Genomic DNA, 18444 nt, shown 5'->3' on the forward strand with positions numbered 1-18444 from the left:
CCCATTATACAGCCATCTTACTTGTCTTTCTGGATGCAAAGTCTTTTATAATGTATTAGAAGTCAATTTGTGTAGCCATTACACACTCAATGGAAAGTATTGTGATTGAGCCTCTCCCGGCTCATTGTGGAGCGAAAGTCATTTTTATGATTTTGAGTTTACTGAAGGACCTTTCTCCTTCTGCCAGGTTACAGGTAGAGTACAGAATGTCCTCAGAGCAATGCAGAACATGCATTTTCTCAGTGTCAGCTTTGCTCTAACTAGCTTCCTCTTGGCTAGCATCGTGGCTACTGCTGCTCGTCTCTGCAGCCTGGCTGGGAGCTTCTTTCGAAGTTGACTAGAAACTAATATTTATTACATTTATTTGGGGGTCGAATGCCCTTGCTAGCTCTCTTTTTTTTCTCTTTTCTTTTCTGATATCCCGATTTCTGAACAAGTCCTGGTATAGCAACAAAATGTAGCCTACTCTGACATTATTAGCTTAACCTTAGAAATGACTCATACCATTTTTAGGAGAGATGAAACGAGCTACATTTTACTAAAGCAACAACACAATGTTTGCTAATAAGTAATGGTGAGTATTTCAGTTCAAAATAAATTGGTTATAATTTCTTAGAATATTTAAGACAAACATGGTTATTGCTGGCATCGCGGCCCCAGAAAGCTTTCCCCCCTTATGGGCGGCCCTGCTTAGAAGTCCATGTCTTGTTAAAAACTCTACAGTCTGTATCAACCTTTCATTTTTCATTTGAGTGGGCTAACAAACAGCTAACTCTTCTGTCGGTGAGGTTGTGCAAGTGCACATATGTAAATTGCCTGATCACTGTAGTCTTTCAGCACTACATATTTACTACCGCTCAACACATTTATTTATTTAACATTTTTGAATTACCTCACGTGGGCCGGATTGTGACAGCCCGTAGGCCGGTTGTGGCCCGCGGTCCTTACAATGCCCTGGTCTGCTGTAACTGATTCTCTGGTGCTCAGGTCGTAATTTCAATTGTACAGCACGGAGCAGTGTAGGCCTACAGGAATATCTGGACCACAGCCAATCAGAGGTAAAGACCTGCCCCATCTCTGTCTTTGATTGGTTTAGACCACGATATGATCCTACCATGAGTGTGAGGAGAACAAACGCTTTGTTCGTGGAGAGGCAGCGGGATGCAAGGAGGTTAGGTGCACCGGTGCGAACTATTTTTTTGTCGCACCCTTACAAATTTTGGTCGCCAATGCAACCAAATTGGTCGCACTCTACAGCCCTGCCAATGGTTCTGTCAATGGAATTCAACAAAAGGGACATGTATTTTACACATACACATTTCAAGGCAATTGGAGGAATGGCTGATTTTATTTATTTTTGACGTTTTTCACACATTGTCACTGTAGAGAGAAATCCATGTTGCAGACAGTACCTCATTGTGTATCTTACTGTCGCATTGCTAGTCATATGTTGATAAGGGTCAAGATGTGGTCTGATTGGTTGTTCAGATAATAGTTTGGTATAAAGGGAATTGTGAAGCATTGTTATTTGGATTCCTGATCTCCTGAGGGCAGTAGCAGTCCTAGCACATTTGGCGCCCTAGGCAAGATTCATCACCAAGGGATAAATTGTCCCGTAGGTCAACAGACAGGGACGTCGTTACGGATATATAATGGTTGCTAGATGGCGCTTCTTGCACGGAGCAAAAGGCAAGGTCGGGAAATAAACTTCAAAAATATTCAACACGTTGAATATTTGCGTTCAGAAATCCTGATGTGTGGGGGGAACCCCGAGGACAAACGCGGAGTTTATCTTGTGAAACGAAACAATATCCAATCAGAAAGCAAACTGAGAGAAGACGGAAGCATAACAAACGGAGTCACGGCGCAGCACCAAGTTAAATGGAATTGATTTGTGGAAAAAGCAAACCCTTTTCTTTTTTCCCGTGATTTCTGTGAAAATCATTCCAAACACTACCATTGCAATTTCTTCCTGCATATCGTCCGCCATGCTTATTCTTAAATCTCGACCGTTTTTGCGAGATTTCTTGTGTTAACAGTTGGAACACTGGTTGGAAATCTGTTTGTGTGTGGTGCGCTGTCTTTGTTAAATTATGGCACACCACACACCGTAGGAGCAAAACGGCTAAATCTAGGATTTTTTGTCTTCATGTTTGTGGTCTCTCACAGTTTGAAGATCTTATAAGATCAAAAAAATCTTTTAGTGTGTCCCCAGCATAAGTCAACCACCGCCACCGCTGCCAAAGCAAGACAGGCAGCTTGGCAAAAAATTGCCGATAAGCTAAATGCGTATTTTGATACAATGTATAGGCTCATCTTGAGTGCCTTATTACCCCAATCAATCAGATCACATTTCTTTATATGTGCCTGCTGGCAGTAGGCTTAATGGAAATTAATCATCGAATGAGATCTTGCTAGCAAAAATAATGATATCAACTCTTTCAGAATAAGTATAAAAACAAGGCCAAAGAGTATCTAATTGATACAAATTCATAGACACTTATGAGGATATATGTAGGCCTACTGAAAGCGCTTATATAATGTACTATATATGTCGCCTGACGTTGTCATACTCATAATTCTAGTCAGAATATGAGTCTGAACTCTCCGTTGGGCTGTGACTATGGGGCGTGTTTCAACCGAGCTCGTAAAAAAAAAATGCCTCTTCGCTCAATTGGATAGACCTACAACCAATCAGAGCAAGGTAATATGTTGTTTGTTGAAAACTAATTCAACCCAAGCACTCTTTGGTGACGTTGTTGATTACGTGACTGTTGATCATCTGTCCATCATCGTATAAAGCCCACCATGACAATTTAATTGGTCCGAACAGCTCCTGCTCCTGTTCCTGTAGTTTTCCCGCAATCGAGCCCCTCCAGACCCAACTTGCCAACAATTTTTTTGTGGGCGGCGATAAGTTGGGCTGGCAGCCAGGCTACTATATATGTGTATATGCATGTAGGCCTATGTGTAAATCCCTCTTTGATTTCATTGACTGGGACATGGCCAGGGAATATGATGAATTGATTCATCAGCTGGTTAAGCGCCAATAGCCAACACTTTTCTTACAGCAACGCATGCTGCGGCTTTGCCAATGTTTTCTGCATCGCCTAAACTGTATACTAATGTACCTGACGCAAAAAAACCTCAAGGCTATGCAGAGAGTCTGAAGCACAGTAAAAGTTTCAAGTAGCTTTATTGTCAATTTCTTCACTTGTCAAGACATAAAGAATCAATATGACGTTTCCCACCCTCCCACAGTGAAACATAAAAAGCACAGGCACAACAGATAAGACAAGACATTTCTTAAAACATAGCGTTGCATATTCACACACAGCAGCAAAAGCTCATAAAGCATAAAGCTTGCTGCGGCTTTTGATATTTGCAATGTACAGTCTGAGAAGGTCTTGCAAATAAATGAGTAGTCTGAGCAGGTTAGTGCTAATTGCTATGTTACTATGGTGATTTATCGAAAGTTGCTTCCACAAACCAAAAATAGGGGCGTTTTTTATCTTGGCCTGAAAATTAGCTCCATAAACCGCTTAGTGAGCTACGACAAAGGCCCCCCTGGCAAGGGAGTTTTGGGTTAGTGGGGTCAGCCTGTCAATAGTATATATCTACACACAGGGACATCATAAACATTCAAGGGTCTGATAGATCCTGTTATCCTGGCAAAACAGTTATTGTTCTTTATTTATTGATAGGGCACGGTCCATGTATTTCAAAAATGAAGTGGAAAAGTATATTAGTTTGGAACTTCTAAGCTTGATCTCTGGTTGCTCTCCTGTTTATCCTGTTCCCTGAACACCAAATTGTACTGTGGCTTGTGGGTTTAAATCAACACAAATTCAAAAACTCTATTCTAGTTTCTAATTAGGCTACTGCTCGAAAAAAAGTATTCGAATACTAACTTACTTTAGGATATCCGGATATTCGATTAACCACGCCCATCCCTACTACTTATCTCCCTCCACTGGCTACCCATCATGGCCCGCATCAGATTCAAGACCCTGGTACTGACCTAACGAGCAGTGAACGGGACTGCACCCAACTACACTAAGTCTCTCCTGCAACCTTACACCCCCACCCGCCACTGACGGTCTTCTTCAGACAACCGTCTGGTGGTCCCACCGCTCAAGACCCACCAGTCCCAACACAAGCTCTTCTCCTGTCTGGCCCCTCAATGGTGGAATCCACTCCCCACCTCCATCAGAGACACTCACTGCGTTTACATGGATTCGAATTACTGGCTTATTTGGACAAAAATAAAATTATCCGTTTCTTGTACACCTTTGTTCGAATAATTGCGGTCCGACTACGATCCGATCAACACCCCGAGATAACTCGATCTGAGTCGGTTGATAATTCGGACATCGCATGCTTGTAAACGGTGAATTGGACTATGAACTGGACCTGGAAGTCAAAAAAGACGATAAGTTGTCGCTGCCGGGAGCCGGCCTGGCAGAAACAACTTTTACATTACATTTAGTCATTTAGCAGACTCTTATCCAGAGCGACTTACAGTAAGTACAGGGACATTCCCCCCGAGGCAAGTAGGGTGAAGTGCCTTGCCCAAGGACACAACATCATTTGGCACGGCGGGGAATCGATCCAACAACCTGATTCTGATTACTAGCCCGACTCCCTCACCGTTAAGCCATCTGACTCCAAACAAACAAACACCGCGAGCCAATAGCACCAATAGCGCCGTTTGCATTCGCAGTACTCCTATTGTCATCATGCACGAAATGTAGAGGGTACCATCATGTAAACGTAGTGATTGTCAACTGGTGCTTGTGATCTGTTACATTGACAAAGCCCATGATGTGCAAGAGACACAATTGTAATCAGTAATGTAACTTTTGGATTACTCATTCAGTAACGTAATCTGATTACTTTCCATTACTTTTGGATTACTTCAAAACTTTGTTTATAACCAGTTAAAGTTTGTTTACAAACAAAATACTAAATCAGAAAAACAAATTCTGTTGCACCCCAGAAACTGTTGCAGCAGGACATACAGTAGCACTAAAATAAAAAGAAAGTTCACCCAACTTGTCAGTAAGGGCATTACTTTTATGCAAATGTGAAACGTCAGAGAAAATGGCCAATGATAAACATCAAAGTTTGCAATTAAAAGGATACATTTAACAAAATAAAATTGACTACTGTATTTTCCCTACTATAAGTCACACTTTTTTCATAGTTTGGCTGGTCCTGCGACTTAGTCAGGTGCGACTTGTATATCAAAATAATATATAATCCATACTGACTGACATGAACCAACGAGTTCAACGGATTCAGTGATGTGAAATGAGATCCGGAGCTTGGTGAACTAGCTTACTGCTAACTTGCCTGTTGGACTCGCTAGCTTGTTATGTTAGTTTAGCCTATTCAGCCTCCCAGGTATGTTCTTTAAGCTATTGTGTAGCTGAATAACTGTTAATTTGTTGCGTTAACATACCGGACACCTATTCAGACTGTTGTTCTGTGTGCTATTGTGTGTAGTTGAAAAACTTGCCTTTCCAGATTAAATGTCTGTTTTTGGTCTTGGATTTTGTGAAATATATTTCTAAATAGATTCGATTTATAGTCCAGTGCGACTCATATGTTTTTTCCTCTTCATGACGCTTTTTTTGACTGATGCGACTTATACTCCGGAGCGATTTACGGTGCATTTACACTGCAGCAACGCAACAACATGCATTCCATTCACTTTCAATGGAGCCAGGCGAAGCCCTTGCATAGTGTGTAGTGGGTAGCGACGCATTCCATGCAATTCGAGTTGAGATTTTCTCAACTTTATGCTCATGAGGAGTGATGGCCAATCGAAGTGTTTTCTTGTTTCTCGTAACGTAGCAACCATGGTAAACATTCTAGCTTTCAGTTTCAAAATGGAGGAGAAAATCGCCTGTGTGGCTGCATATCCAGTCCTGTATGATACGTCCTTTTTATATTAATAAAAAGAATGAGGCCTGGTGCAGGGTTGCCAACGTTGTAGGTGCTCCTGGTGGGTTTTTTGTACTTTCAAATTCAGTCTTGTCACATTACATAACTTTGTTCTGTGGTAACTAGCCCGGCTGGGCTAGCTAGTTGTATCGACAGATTAGCAGAGACTTCAAGTAATAAAATAAAACGTTTATACATTTACATTTAGTCATTTAGCAGACGCTCTTATCCAGAGCGACTTACACTAAGTACAGGGACATTCCCCCCAAGGCACAACGTCATTTGGCACAAATTTCGAACCAGCGACCTTCTGATTACTAGCCCGATTCCCTAACCGCTCAGCCATCTGACTCCCTCGTTTTTACTAGGGCTGTCAAGCGATTAAAATATTTAATCGCATTATTTCATGATTAATCACAATTAATTGTAAAATTATTTGATCTGTTCAAATGTACCCCAATAAATGATTTTTGTTGTTGAAATAACATTACAAGGGTGTTCTTAACTTCAAATAGGCCTAACAAGATGATAATGTCCATATAACAAGTTCAGATGGAACACAATTTAAATTGTGAGGGAGTTTTATTCATTCATTCATTTATACTGCTGTATAATAAACATCCACAAAATTAGACTTGTTCTGGAATATGAAATACATTTAAGACATGTCTCATAGCCTACTACGATATCCTGCTCCATAATATTCAAATCTCACTCAAACATACTTCAAATACTTAAGAAACCACAGATTGACCTTAATATTGAACTATACAGTTTCTATTTTGTTGAACCCAGTCAGCTGCTTGCTTCTTTTGCGAGTGCTGTCTGCCATACAGGGCTCTACAGTTTACGAAAATTTACAAGCACAGGCTGTTGTCAATACACGGAACAACAGCGCAATGAAGTGAAGCATACCATTGATTTCACATGGAAAGCAAGACCTGAAATTCTTGCCGAGCGTCGAGAGCTAGCTGGACGATAGGGGACCCATAATCTGCAATTCATTGTTGTTAGCTCTAATCAGATGAGCATTTAGAATCTATCAAGCTATATCTTACAATACACTTGAAGTAAAGCTGGCTATATTAAATGTGGGTGACCAGACGTCCTCGTTAACCCAGACATGTCGTCTTTTCAAGACATAAAAAATGCGTCCAGCAGGGATTCCAAAATTGTCCGGGATTTTGCCTAGTCGGAAATTTGTCTTGGTCTTTCACAAACTATTGCGCCATTCATGCTCAGTGTTACGAAACAAGTTGGCTGGTAAATTGATCAAATTACTGCATTATTTTAAAACTATTTTCAAAATCACCTAACATGATTTGTAACACTGAACATGAATGGGGTTGAATGTTGCAAAATACAATGTTTGGGACTATAGGTCACAAATGACACGCTTTACTTCTGCCTTCTTCGATTAGACTACAATGGAAGTCTATGGAAGTGTCCCAACTCTTTTTATATGGCTCTGTGTCTACCTAGCTTTGACTACCAAGCCTTTTAATCCGTGGGGTGCATACATAATCTATAATATGCCAGTATTTTAAGAAAATATTAACAATATCTAGATACATGTCTCTTAAACTATTTGTTCTAGTTCTATCAGAATGAAAGTTACTAGTCGTCTAGCATTAACTGTTAAGTCAGTGGCGTTGTTAGTAGGATGGGCATTTGATTAAATTGTCTTAATTGATCGTCGGGAGAATTAACAATCGATTTTCGATCGATGATCGATTAATCATTAAAACAAATTATATTAAAATTCACTATTTATAGGCTATATTAAAATGCAGTGAAAATAGAAAAAACACAGCGTATTTCCGCATTGAGATCTGTAGCTATTGCAAGAAGAACAACTTTTTCTGTAACTCCTAGAAGCGGAGCTGACAGCTAGAAGCCGGTGCTCAAACACAACTGACCCTTGTTTTTTTCCGGCTAATTAACAAAGCTTCATAAAAACCTTCGCCCTCAACAATACTTAAAGGTAGCATATCCATCTAGATGGACTTGCAGATCCGTCGGGTAATTTTCTCTGCTCGTTGTGCATCACAGCTCCTCCGTGCTAACACCGTGAGCAGGATGCACCGCCACTAACCAGGGTCGGAAATACGTTCTTCAAGTGTTCATTTGAGTCGTGGAGGAGTATTTTTACTCAGCTTTGCAGTGTTGGCAGTGAACAAAGTAATTTTGAAGTCAAAATGGTCTCACGCTACACTTCGCCGTGACCTCTTCATGTTTACTTTTGAAATACATGGAAACCCGCCGGTTACTGAGTAGGCCTGTGGCGTTTTTTTTCCAAACATTGGCTTCATTTGGTAAAATGTTGAATTGCTGCCACATAGCGAAATCCATTGCATTCCTTCAAGACTCGCACTACGCAACAGAACATGCATTAGTTTTATCGATGAACAAATAATGTCATCAACAAAATTCTTAATGATCGATAATCGATCGTCGATTAATTATGCCCATCCCTAGTTGTTAGACATAAAACTGTACTGGGGCACAGGCCCCTATTCATATCCCTTCTTCCAAGCTTGTTGCGCACAATGCACTATTAGGCTATAGAAACTCCCCTCGCTTAACCCACTATATAACAGTTCAGGGAAGAAAGTTTGATATCAGCTTTGGCAGGGACATCTATAGTTAATGCAAGCTTTGTGTTTTTGGTTTGTTAAAGCTCAAACTTTTAGATTTTACTGGGGCAATGCAGATTTATACTGGGTACGTGCCCCTGTAAAAAGGGTTTAACGACGGCCCTGTGTTAAGTTATGTTTTAAAAAACGAATACAAAAAAAAATAACAACACTGCTCCTAAATTTCTTTGTGTGCTCCAAAAAAAATCATTAAGGAGCACATGTACTTCTTGGTGAAAACATTAGCGTAGAGCCCTGCCATAAATTACTGGAGCGAACGCTGCTGCTGCTAACGCTGATGCTAGCTGTGTGCTTTGCTTGCATGTGATAGTTTAGGCTGGAAGTACTCCGGTGATAACTAAACTCAGCCTGACAATCAGTACACACAGCCTTAGTTTTGTCAACCGAGCCATCTCGCAACTTTTTGAAATGGAACTTCCCATCTAAAAGCGCTCTCTACATCATTCAGCTAACTTTGACAGCCCTAGTTTTTACACATGTCAACGTGTGTGTTTATTAAACATTTGTATATTTTGAATAGGCTACTAGTTGTATTTTGATCTAAATTGCAAGTATGTAAACCCAAGTCTTTGCCATGACGTTATACGAACTACAACAGTAACTTTAGCAGTGTTGTATTGTAACGAAGTAGAAATACTTTGTTACTGTACTTAAGTAGTTTTTTTGGATATCTGTACTTTACTTTACTACTTATATTTCTCTTTACTTTTACTTAGCTACATTTTGCAAAGAAAATTGATACTTTTACTCCGATACATTTCCCCTGAAACCTTTGTTACTCGTTACAAAATCAAATCATGTTTAGAAAAATGTTTTATCATGAGAGTGATGAGACCAAATGTCGAGGACTGTGGTAGAACACAGACTGCAAGCAGGTTTGGCGAATCAGTGGTCCAAGCGCGCTATGACCGTTTGCAAAAGCCCCACGCCCTTAGTTACTGTTGCTACGTCTTATAAACTCGTTCATGCACTACACTGTCTGTCAATGTCAGTAATATCTTTGCGATATCCGCCAGATCAAGGCAAAATGGACTGCAATATGCAGTGGAAGGATATATCCAAAACATTAAGACCAACAACGAAGGGGACACAACAATCAAAGCAAAAGCATACATCTCAATCAAAAAATGAGAAACCCCACAACATCTCAATTTAATGCCACCAGCACAACCTTGTAGACTGTAGTCATGTTCTTTCACCGCTGGGTAAGATCTGTATACAATATTTCAAGCTAGCTAATAACCTACAAAGATTATTATTATTGTTTATTCCATCTCTGGCGAGGTATCTAACTAGCACTAGCTAGGATGGTGACAATCTAAAGTAGAGTTACATAGCAGTGTTGAGCAAGATAGCTGCTAGTAACGATATTGTTCATGGGATGCGTGGTTTATGTGTTTACTGGTGTTGAACTGTCTGCACATTGCAAATTTACAAGCGCTGTATGGCGAATTTGGCCTCCAATTTTGATACTGGCTTAACCATTGTGGATGTAATTACTTCTGTAATGAACTAAATGTTAAGATGTTTGTGGTGGTAAGACAATTTAACAGAACCAATATAGTACAGTTTGATAAACATAACATAAGCAATTTATAACGTAGGAAACAGCAGACACATTAAGGTTACATAATAATTTGCATGAATGTAGGCTACCACAGCATTGGCAATTTGACTAGAATAGATGTGGAGGTTGAACAAGTACTTAAAAGACGATAAGAGAATTTCAATTGCGATCTGAGAAATGTAGGTACCAAAACCACTTACAGAAATATGTGTGTCACCGACCTAATTGCGGGCACTGTGCCCTATCTTTAATTCCAGCAATCTGAGTGCGTGTGTGTCACCAATTTTATCATGGGCACTATGCACTATCAATAGTTCAATGAATCTGTATTTGTGTGTTTAACTGTCATTTTAATAACCGACTGCATCACAAGTAGTCCGTACAGTGTTTGGTCATGACGCCTTTCATTTTGCCGCTACAAATGACTGGCACTCACTTCAAAACACACTCAAACTAACAGCTCTTACATCTCTTAACATGTTCAAACTAAAAATGAAAGGAATTATAGTTGACTGCTGTACCTGCTGATCGGCCCTTGCTTCTATCGCTCGCTCTCGTTTTCTCTCGCTTCGCTCTTTCTCTTTCTCGGTCTCTCTTGCTCTCTCTCGCTCTCATTTTTATAAAGAAAACCCAGTAATCTGCTTTTTTAATTATTATTATTTATTTTGCTTATTTTGGTGTATAGTGTTTATTCATGTGTGTTTGCCTTTTCCTCATGTGTTTGTAATACTGTTTTGTATCTGTTGGTTGTGTCACTAGTGCTTCTGCCTCCTGGACAGGTCATCATTGTAAATGAGAATTGGTTTCAATTGATTCTACCTGGATAAATAAAGGTCAAAAATATATATCACGGGCACTGTGCATTAGTATCTATAAATAGTGAAACCAGAGCAACAAATAATTTTGCAGTGGTCTCAATGTTTTTCAAGAGCTGTATATGTTCAACTACTGGATTTACTGGATCAATTGTTTCCCCTTTCAAACTCTGCAGGTCAGTGACTGATCCTCGTGATGGAAGGAAAGTGGCTCTAAAGAAAATGCCAAACGTCTTCCAGAATCTGGTTTCCTGCAAGAGGGTCTTCAGAGAGTTGAGGATGCTATGCTTTTTTAAACATGACAATGTAAGTGTAGATACTTTTTAAAGGATGGAGTAGGCAGCTGGTGTGAAATATTGAAAACATAGAAACAGGGAATTTGGTATTGTGTTTGAAAGTCATCATGATCTTTGTTTTAATGTGATATTGGGTATCAAGGAGAAAGAGACGATGTTAAAGAAGGGTATTACTGAATTTTAAGTGTGTGCATTGGTCCTGTCTTTGCAGGTGTTGTCAGCCCTGGATATTCTGCAGCCTCCACAGATTGATTGCTTTGAAGAGATGTATCCTTTTAAAGAAAGTTAATTTCTGCTGTAGAACAATCAATGTGAAATTGGCAGTTAAAATCATACTTATAGTTGAAAAGCTAACTTAATTGGGGTGTGCTTGCCTTTGGCGAGCACAAACCATTGTTCTCTCACATATGTTTATTATTATTATTTATTTTCCCACCCCTAAAACTCAGTAAATATATGGACTACATACACAACCTAGGTGTCAAAAGTTTAGTCTTGGTAGCGATTGAGCTGCTTGTATTTGTATTTACGTTCCGTTGCACGGTTTAAGTAGAAATTACGTTTTTGTGATGAAAAGTGAAGCTAACGGTGGCTAACTTGCTAGCCACAGTCACTGATGCTACTAACGTCACTAACATCACGAAAACTCGCGTGACTATCTCTAGCAGAACATCAGTTTAACAGCTTGTTAACTCCTGGGAGATGGCTAGGATAACTGCTTTACTGCAAGGCAGCTGCAGAAACGCCACAAACAAAGAGGCCTGGGTGACTATTTGCTCATTTTACTTTGTGATGACACACAATTGTGAAGTGCAATGTACAATATAATCTGATATTATTAAGGAAGTACATCTACTTTCGGAAACAGTAGTCTACTATTTCACTGAAGCATTAGCATCATGACATTAGCCTCTGTTGCCCGGGCAACACATACTACTGCGGTCTATGATGCATCTGTTTTCAATCGTTAAAATAAACATTCCTCACAAATACATTTTCATTGTAGGATTTATTATGACAGTAGATTACAAGTAAACAATTTGTGGGTGAAATTATCATTACCTGTGGTTTCAAACCAGTGTAGCTAACTGCAACGCTGTAGCCTGGTCTAGTAGCTAACAAAAACATATCTACAGGCACAGCTGTTAAAAAGAAGTCAAACGGCGGCACGTGTTCGGCACTACCCTTACTTAAATCAAAAGTCTTCAATAGGTGAAACTCTCTGACTGGTGACTACTAACCTAAACTCCATTGCCACAGCCTCAACTTTGTCAACCTGTTCATGAAAATAATTAATTTCAGCCTAAACCGTACAACGAAACGTTAAATCAAATTCAACCAACGCAATCGCTACCAAGACGAACACAGTCTAGTACTGTACGGTAGTAGTACAATTTACCAGGGCAGCTTCTCCACACAGGGATCGCTACCACTGAGCTTTTTATGAATGAGGGATTTTTCCCTAAATAAATGTCAAGCTTATTTACGTTGTTGGGGGCATATTTTCAGTTAGCAGATGGTACTATTTGAATTGCGATTCCATCTGAGATAGCTACTGCCGGTAACGTCATTGTTAAAATAAGATTCAAAGGGGGTTCTTTATTAATGAATAAATGTAATATGAGTAGGCTTAACGCCTGAAAATATCACACAAAGGGAAAAACTTCAAATTACTTTTAAGTCTTAGAGATTAGGTCCAGTTTTACACTGGTCTGCCAAATGTATTCGCTTTGATTCAACTATGAAGTTGCTCCCTTTGCTTTAAATCTATGTAATCTTTATAAAAAGTAGGCTATGCATTTTTTATATAAAATATAGCCTACAGAAATATCAGTTGTAAAAACGGACCCCTGTGCAACCGACGCAAGGAAGCACACCCTACATTTTTCCCAGAAATTGTACCCTTTCTAGTTAAAAATGCTCTTCCTCAAGGGTGATGTTTCATGTGGAAGTTTTTTGAGAGAATCCATTGTAAAGCTGAAGTTGGGTGAAATACAGAGTTAATGTTAATTTGACGTATGACGTACATAATATTCATAATATTGTTACCAACATAACATTATCGACACACAAACATAAGACAATTCCATACAGCTCCATCTAGCATTCTAGAATGTTCAATGAACATGGGAGTCAGGTGGCTGAACGGTGAGGGAATTGGGCTAGTAATCTGAAGGTTGCGAGATCGATTCCTGGCCGTGCCAAAATGACGTTGTGTCCTTGGGCACTTCACCTAACTTGCCTCGGTGGGAATGTCCCTGTACATACTGTGATAGGTGACAAGAACTCTTCCAGGTCACCCAGACTTCCGGTCTCTAGACTTCACGTCTTAGTTAGGTGTCATAAAACTGCAGGTGGCATCTGCCAAATGGAGTTGAATCAACATTCATTGTATTGACCCAAATCCCTTCTACCACTGTAAACTACTTTTAAACAACTATTAAAATACATTCAATGCAAGGTTTCCCACAGAAAAAAAGTTAATTGTTAAGGTGGTAGGGTGTGGGGGCTAGTTTGTGCGATACACTCATGCGTTCTACAGAGAAGGGAGACTGGCATTAGTCACTGTTATGACCCAGGCGGGTGAAACATTTAAAAAGGGGACACAGGAGGCCAGATAGTTGACGTTACAAACTTGGATTTTATTTATGTTAAGACAATCGTTTGTTCGTCTTTTTCTTAAAACATGCTATACAAAACCCCTTCCCGTGCCCCATAAAGAAAAGAAAGTAACAGATGGACCTAACCGGGCATGATCAGCTGCTGCTCACACCAGCGCTGGGACCGAGTGGCATCGGAGCGGAAACAAGCGAGAGATAGACCACCCTCTTCGGTGACCTTTATAGGCTCCTGTGAGCCTCAAAAGAGAATCGAATCTCTCTTCCTAAAGAATTCAAACAAAGGGAAATATACAAACAAAAATAAACAAACTACTAAAGTACAAAGAAACAATTAATCAAAATATCCGAAAATTAGAAAAATCGGACAAAGGTGCACCGGCACCTAACAGTCACGGTTTGGAATGGAAGGGAGAAAACAAGACAACGGCAAATATCGCTATAAAAAAAATATCGGTTAAGTAGTTAAGCCAGCAGCTGTGTGTTGCTTAGGCGGCCGTCTTAACTGAAAAGTGCTGCGAGAAATCCTGCATTGTACACAAGCCCAAACTTTATTTCACACGTTACACATAGTTTTGATACTTAAATTAGCCTAATATGTACTTAAACTTTGACTAGATCTAAAAGGAATTTTAAATACAACATACAGTAACTTACATTTTCTTGCAGGGGAGTAGATTAAATATAATAATTATTAAAATATTTGAATACTTGTGCGTATAAGATAAATTAACTTGATTTTCTATTACATTTACATAAATTCTGGCAACATAGTATAGGACAAACAATAAATAACTAAAATACATTTTCAGCAGTAGAAGTGCTCATGGGGTGGGGGGCGGCGGGGGTTTTATTTTATGTCCTTGTTTTGGATGGCCTCTGCAGAGGGCACAAATGATTTAATGTACCCATTCTGCCTGGCAAGTGCGACCTTGAGTCTCTTGCCAGATGTTAAAAGCTGGAATGAGCTGTTGTCATTATAGGGGCCCATCACACTGAGATGCTTTGCTACAGGCACGGCCCACTAAAAAAATGTTTACTTGTGGAGCAGGGCTGCGTGTGCACCTGTGAGATTGATGAGCTGTGCGACTCCAAACCTTGTTCTGAAAGGTTGAGAATATTTAAAGTTTTATGCTCAGTGGGATCGGCCTCATTCACCGTCTTTAATAGGTATGTATATTTTGTAACAAATTGACGGTTAGGCAATGTTAGGCAATTGTCAGTCACCCATGCAAAAAAGAAAAGTGCCACTTGTTTTTATCCAATCCATATTTTCTGTCCGAGTGTGAGAAACTGCACGAAGGTTAGGTGATTGACACATAATCAAGGGTGGTGATCAATAAACTGCGTTTCTCAATTGCTATGGGAATCTTTTGTGTTTCCTTGACTCATGGGCTTGTAGCTATGTGATAACAGAGTTGATGCAGAGCGACCTTCACAAGGTCATAGTGTCACCACAGCCCCTCACCACTGACCACATTAAGGTCTTCCTTTACCAGATCCTCAGAGGTAAGTGTTAACAACTGATATGCAGTTATATAGTATCTCTTAATTTGATGCAACCCCAATGAAAACTGACCTGAGTTGTCTAATTCCTCCTTATAGAACCATGTGGTCTTATGCAAATGTTGAGCAAGATTTTAGGAAACCCACACAATGTGAATGCTCCGCTATGCTTTTTGCTCTGCTGACATGCTTTGACATTGGAGAGTTGATCACTAAATTAAGACACCCTAACCTTTATAAAATAGTGATGTCTTGTGCGTGTTTGTTAGATGTGTGCTAATGTAGATCATTTTTGCTTAGGACTGAAGTACCTACATTCTGCAGGAATTCTGCACAGGGACATTAAGCCTGGAAATCTGCTTGTCAACAGCAACTGTCTTCTTAAGGTAACATTCTGTGCAATTAAGAATGTATGTGAGCACAATTAATATTATCGTAAATATATTTTTTTTATCAATCCTTTAACATGTGAAAGACAGGGACAAGTCATCTCTACAATCCAATAATTCACAGTACTGCTACTGTCTGGGTCAAGATATATTAATGTGACCAAGCGGTTGTAGGCCTGTTTTTCCCCAAAAATCTAATTATTTTTGATTGTGCTACTTATATTCTTGTAGTCTAAAAGTTGCCAAGACTGAACAATTGACAAAAAACGTTTCCCGCCTGGTCTCTCTCAGATTTGTGATTTTGGGCTGGCTCGTGTGGAGGAGCCAGACCCCTCGCGTCATATGACCCAGGAGGTGGTGACTCAATACTACCGGGCGCCCGAGGTGCTGATGGGCAGCCGCCATTATGGCTCAGCCATCGATGTGTGGTCAGTGGGATGCATCTTTGCTGAGCTGCTTGGCAGACGTATCCTGTTCCAGGCCCAGAGCCCCATCCAGCAGGTATGCACAGTGGAGTGGAGGATGGCAGCAGAGTTAAAGTTGTATTTAATATATTATATATTAAATTTGATTTGGCTGTACAGATAGGGGATGCTATCAAGGAAGCAACTGTAGGCCCTAATCTTTAATCTCTAGTTTTTTACAGATTGTGAAGGTGTAGATTGTAAGCTTTCAAAATGTCATACATGGAAAAAGTTGAAGATACACATCTGAATATTGGTAAACCTGGAATGCTCTTGCAGAGAAATCCCCCCTTTCTCGACCTTTTCAGACGGGATGTGATTCTTTTTTTTTCTTTAATCATTAGAAGCGCTGAGATCAGGTCAATTCACCTTTTCAACTTCCACATCTATTCGGGTCAAATTACCAATGCTGTGGTAGCCTACATTCATGCAAAGTATTATGTAGCCTTCCTTTGTCTGCTGTTTCCTAATTTATAAATTGCTTATGTTATGTTGATCAAAATGTACTATATTGGTTCTGTTAAATTGTCTTTCCACCACAAACATCTAAACATTACTATACAACTATACATTTTATAACAGAAGTCATTCAAGCATAATGGTTGAGCCATAATTGTAGGCCTAATTCACCATACAGCGCTTGTACATTTACAATGTGCAGGCAGTTTTGACTCTAGTTAACACTTTAATTTATGTAACAAAATTCACTGATCTATACTGAAAGTATATCCACTATATGTTGTCGTTCTGTTTGCAAGCCAGGCCCTTTGAAAGCAGCTGATTATCGGTTGTAAAAGCTAGCACCCTCAACGTGTGGCATTCTTTATAATACATTACATTTTGCTGATTGAAGGGCTAGACAACAATCGTTCTAATGAAATAGTCACTGACTGTCACGGAAATGACAGATTGACAAAGGACATCACCCATTTAGGATTTTGTCGTAAAATAGCAGTGCCACCTTGTGGCCAGACAGTATTTTTCAATAAAAAAGTGATTATGTATTTATTTGTTTTGCCTTGCTTGCTTAGATCCTCATTTAGCCATGAAAATGTTTTAGAATAATTGTGCTTGACCCCTTACTTGCTGCTTGCAGCTACATTTTTGGGGGCGAAGCTGCAAAGCCACCTTTTGGGTTTTAACATTTCTTATTGGGTGTCTGCCTTTGTTAAGGCACAACTTATATTCTCTCTCATATATATTTAATATTTATTTATTATTTTCCCACCCTAACTCGTCCCCAAATTATTGCACTACAGAGACAATGTTGTTGTCAAAAAGTTTGTCCCAATTGCGTTGCTTGTATATGTGTGAATGTTCTGTTTGACAGTTTAAACATACATTTTTTGTGACAGTGAAGCTAATGGTAGCTATCTAGGCTTATCATTTGTAATAATTGGAGACAGGGACAGACGACAGGGCTCCGTGACTCCTCGATCCGGCCGGTGACAAGCTATAGTCTCAACGACTTCCTCCTTCACAATCAAAGTCCCCCTTTTCTATACCCTGCCTTACACAACAGGCCACTTTCAATTGCATTTTTTAAATATCGAGAGGTGTAAATGAGTATTTTATAACTTCTTGCATCTGTCTGCAATGAATGCCGGTAATCTATACAGAGTCTTTGAACATAACGGTAAGTCAAATGACATTTCTTCTTGAGCTGTAAGTATCAGAATGGAATGCTTGGAATGTTGGCTAACTGGATTAGTGAAGACAACGTTGAAAAGAACTGTTGAGTCCAAATCCATTGATACACACTAGGTCAGGGGTTGGCAACCCAAAATGTTGAAAGAGCCATATTGGACCAAAAAAAAAAAAAAAAAATCTGTCTGGAGCCGCAAAAAAAATAAAAGCCTTATATAAGCCTTATAATGAAGGCAACACATGCTGTAAGCGTCTAAAGTAGCTATATTAGCCTACTATTTTCAATGCTTTATTCAGGGCTGCCAACTTGTGCAAAAACCTTGGAGTGAGAGATTTGGTATTTGGCCCCACTCGTTATGCAACGCGCATGGCGCGCACGTTTATCAAAACCTTGTCGAGTGCTGCCATCACTCCGGCCCTGCTCCCATCCATCCTCGCTGATGCGTATCGTTATAGGGAGGGGAGAACTCCCTCACATGGTACAACCCATGCAGAGGCTCATGTGTCAGAATGCGAAAAGTGTGTAGCCTACTTTA

The 18444-nt window shown here is 39.8% G+C and overlaps 1 protein-coding gene across 3 annotated transcripts in view; it reads left to right on the plus strand.

The window, feature by feature from the left end:
* The window catches only part of nlk1 (nemo-like kinase, type 1), a 42892-nt gene that overhangs the window by 13108 nt on the left and 11340 nt on the right, over positions 1-18444 (plus strand). For all 3 annotated transcript variants that reach the window (XM_084676838.1, XM_084676839.1, XM_084676837.1), the window contains 5 exons: positions 11165-11294; positions 11496-11551; positions 15305-15411; positions 15709-15794; positions 16089-16298. In XM_084676838.1, the coding sequence (XP_084532964.1) occupies positions 11165-11294; positions 11496-11551; positions 15305-15411; positions 15709-15794; positions 16089-16298 (589 nt within the window). The remainder of the gene's footprint in view (positions 1-11164; positions 11295-11495; positions 11552-15304; positions 15412-15708; positions 15795-16088; positions 16299-18444) is intronic.

The sequence above is a fragment of the Hypomesus nipponensis genome, chromosome 17 (genome assembly GCF_054491055.1).
Source record: "Hypomesus nipponensis isolate SF chromosome 17, ASM5449105v1, whole genome shotgun sequence".
NCBI lineage: Eukaryota > Metazoa > Chordata > Actinopteri > Osmeriformes > Osmeridae > Hypomesus > Hypomesus nipponensis.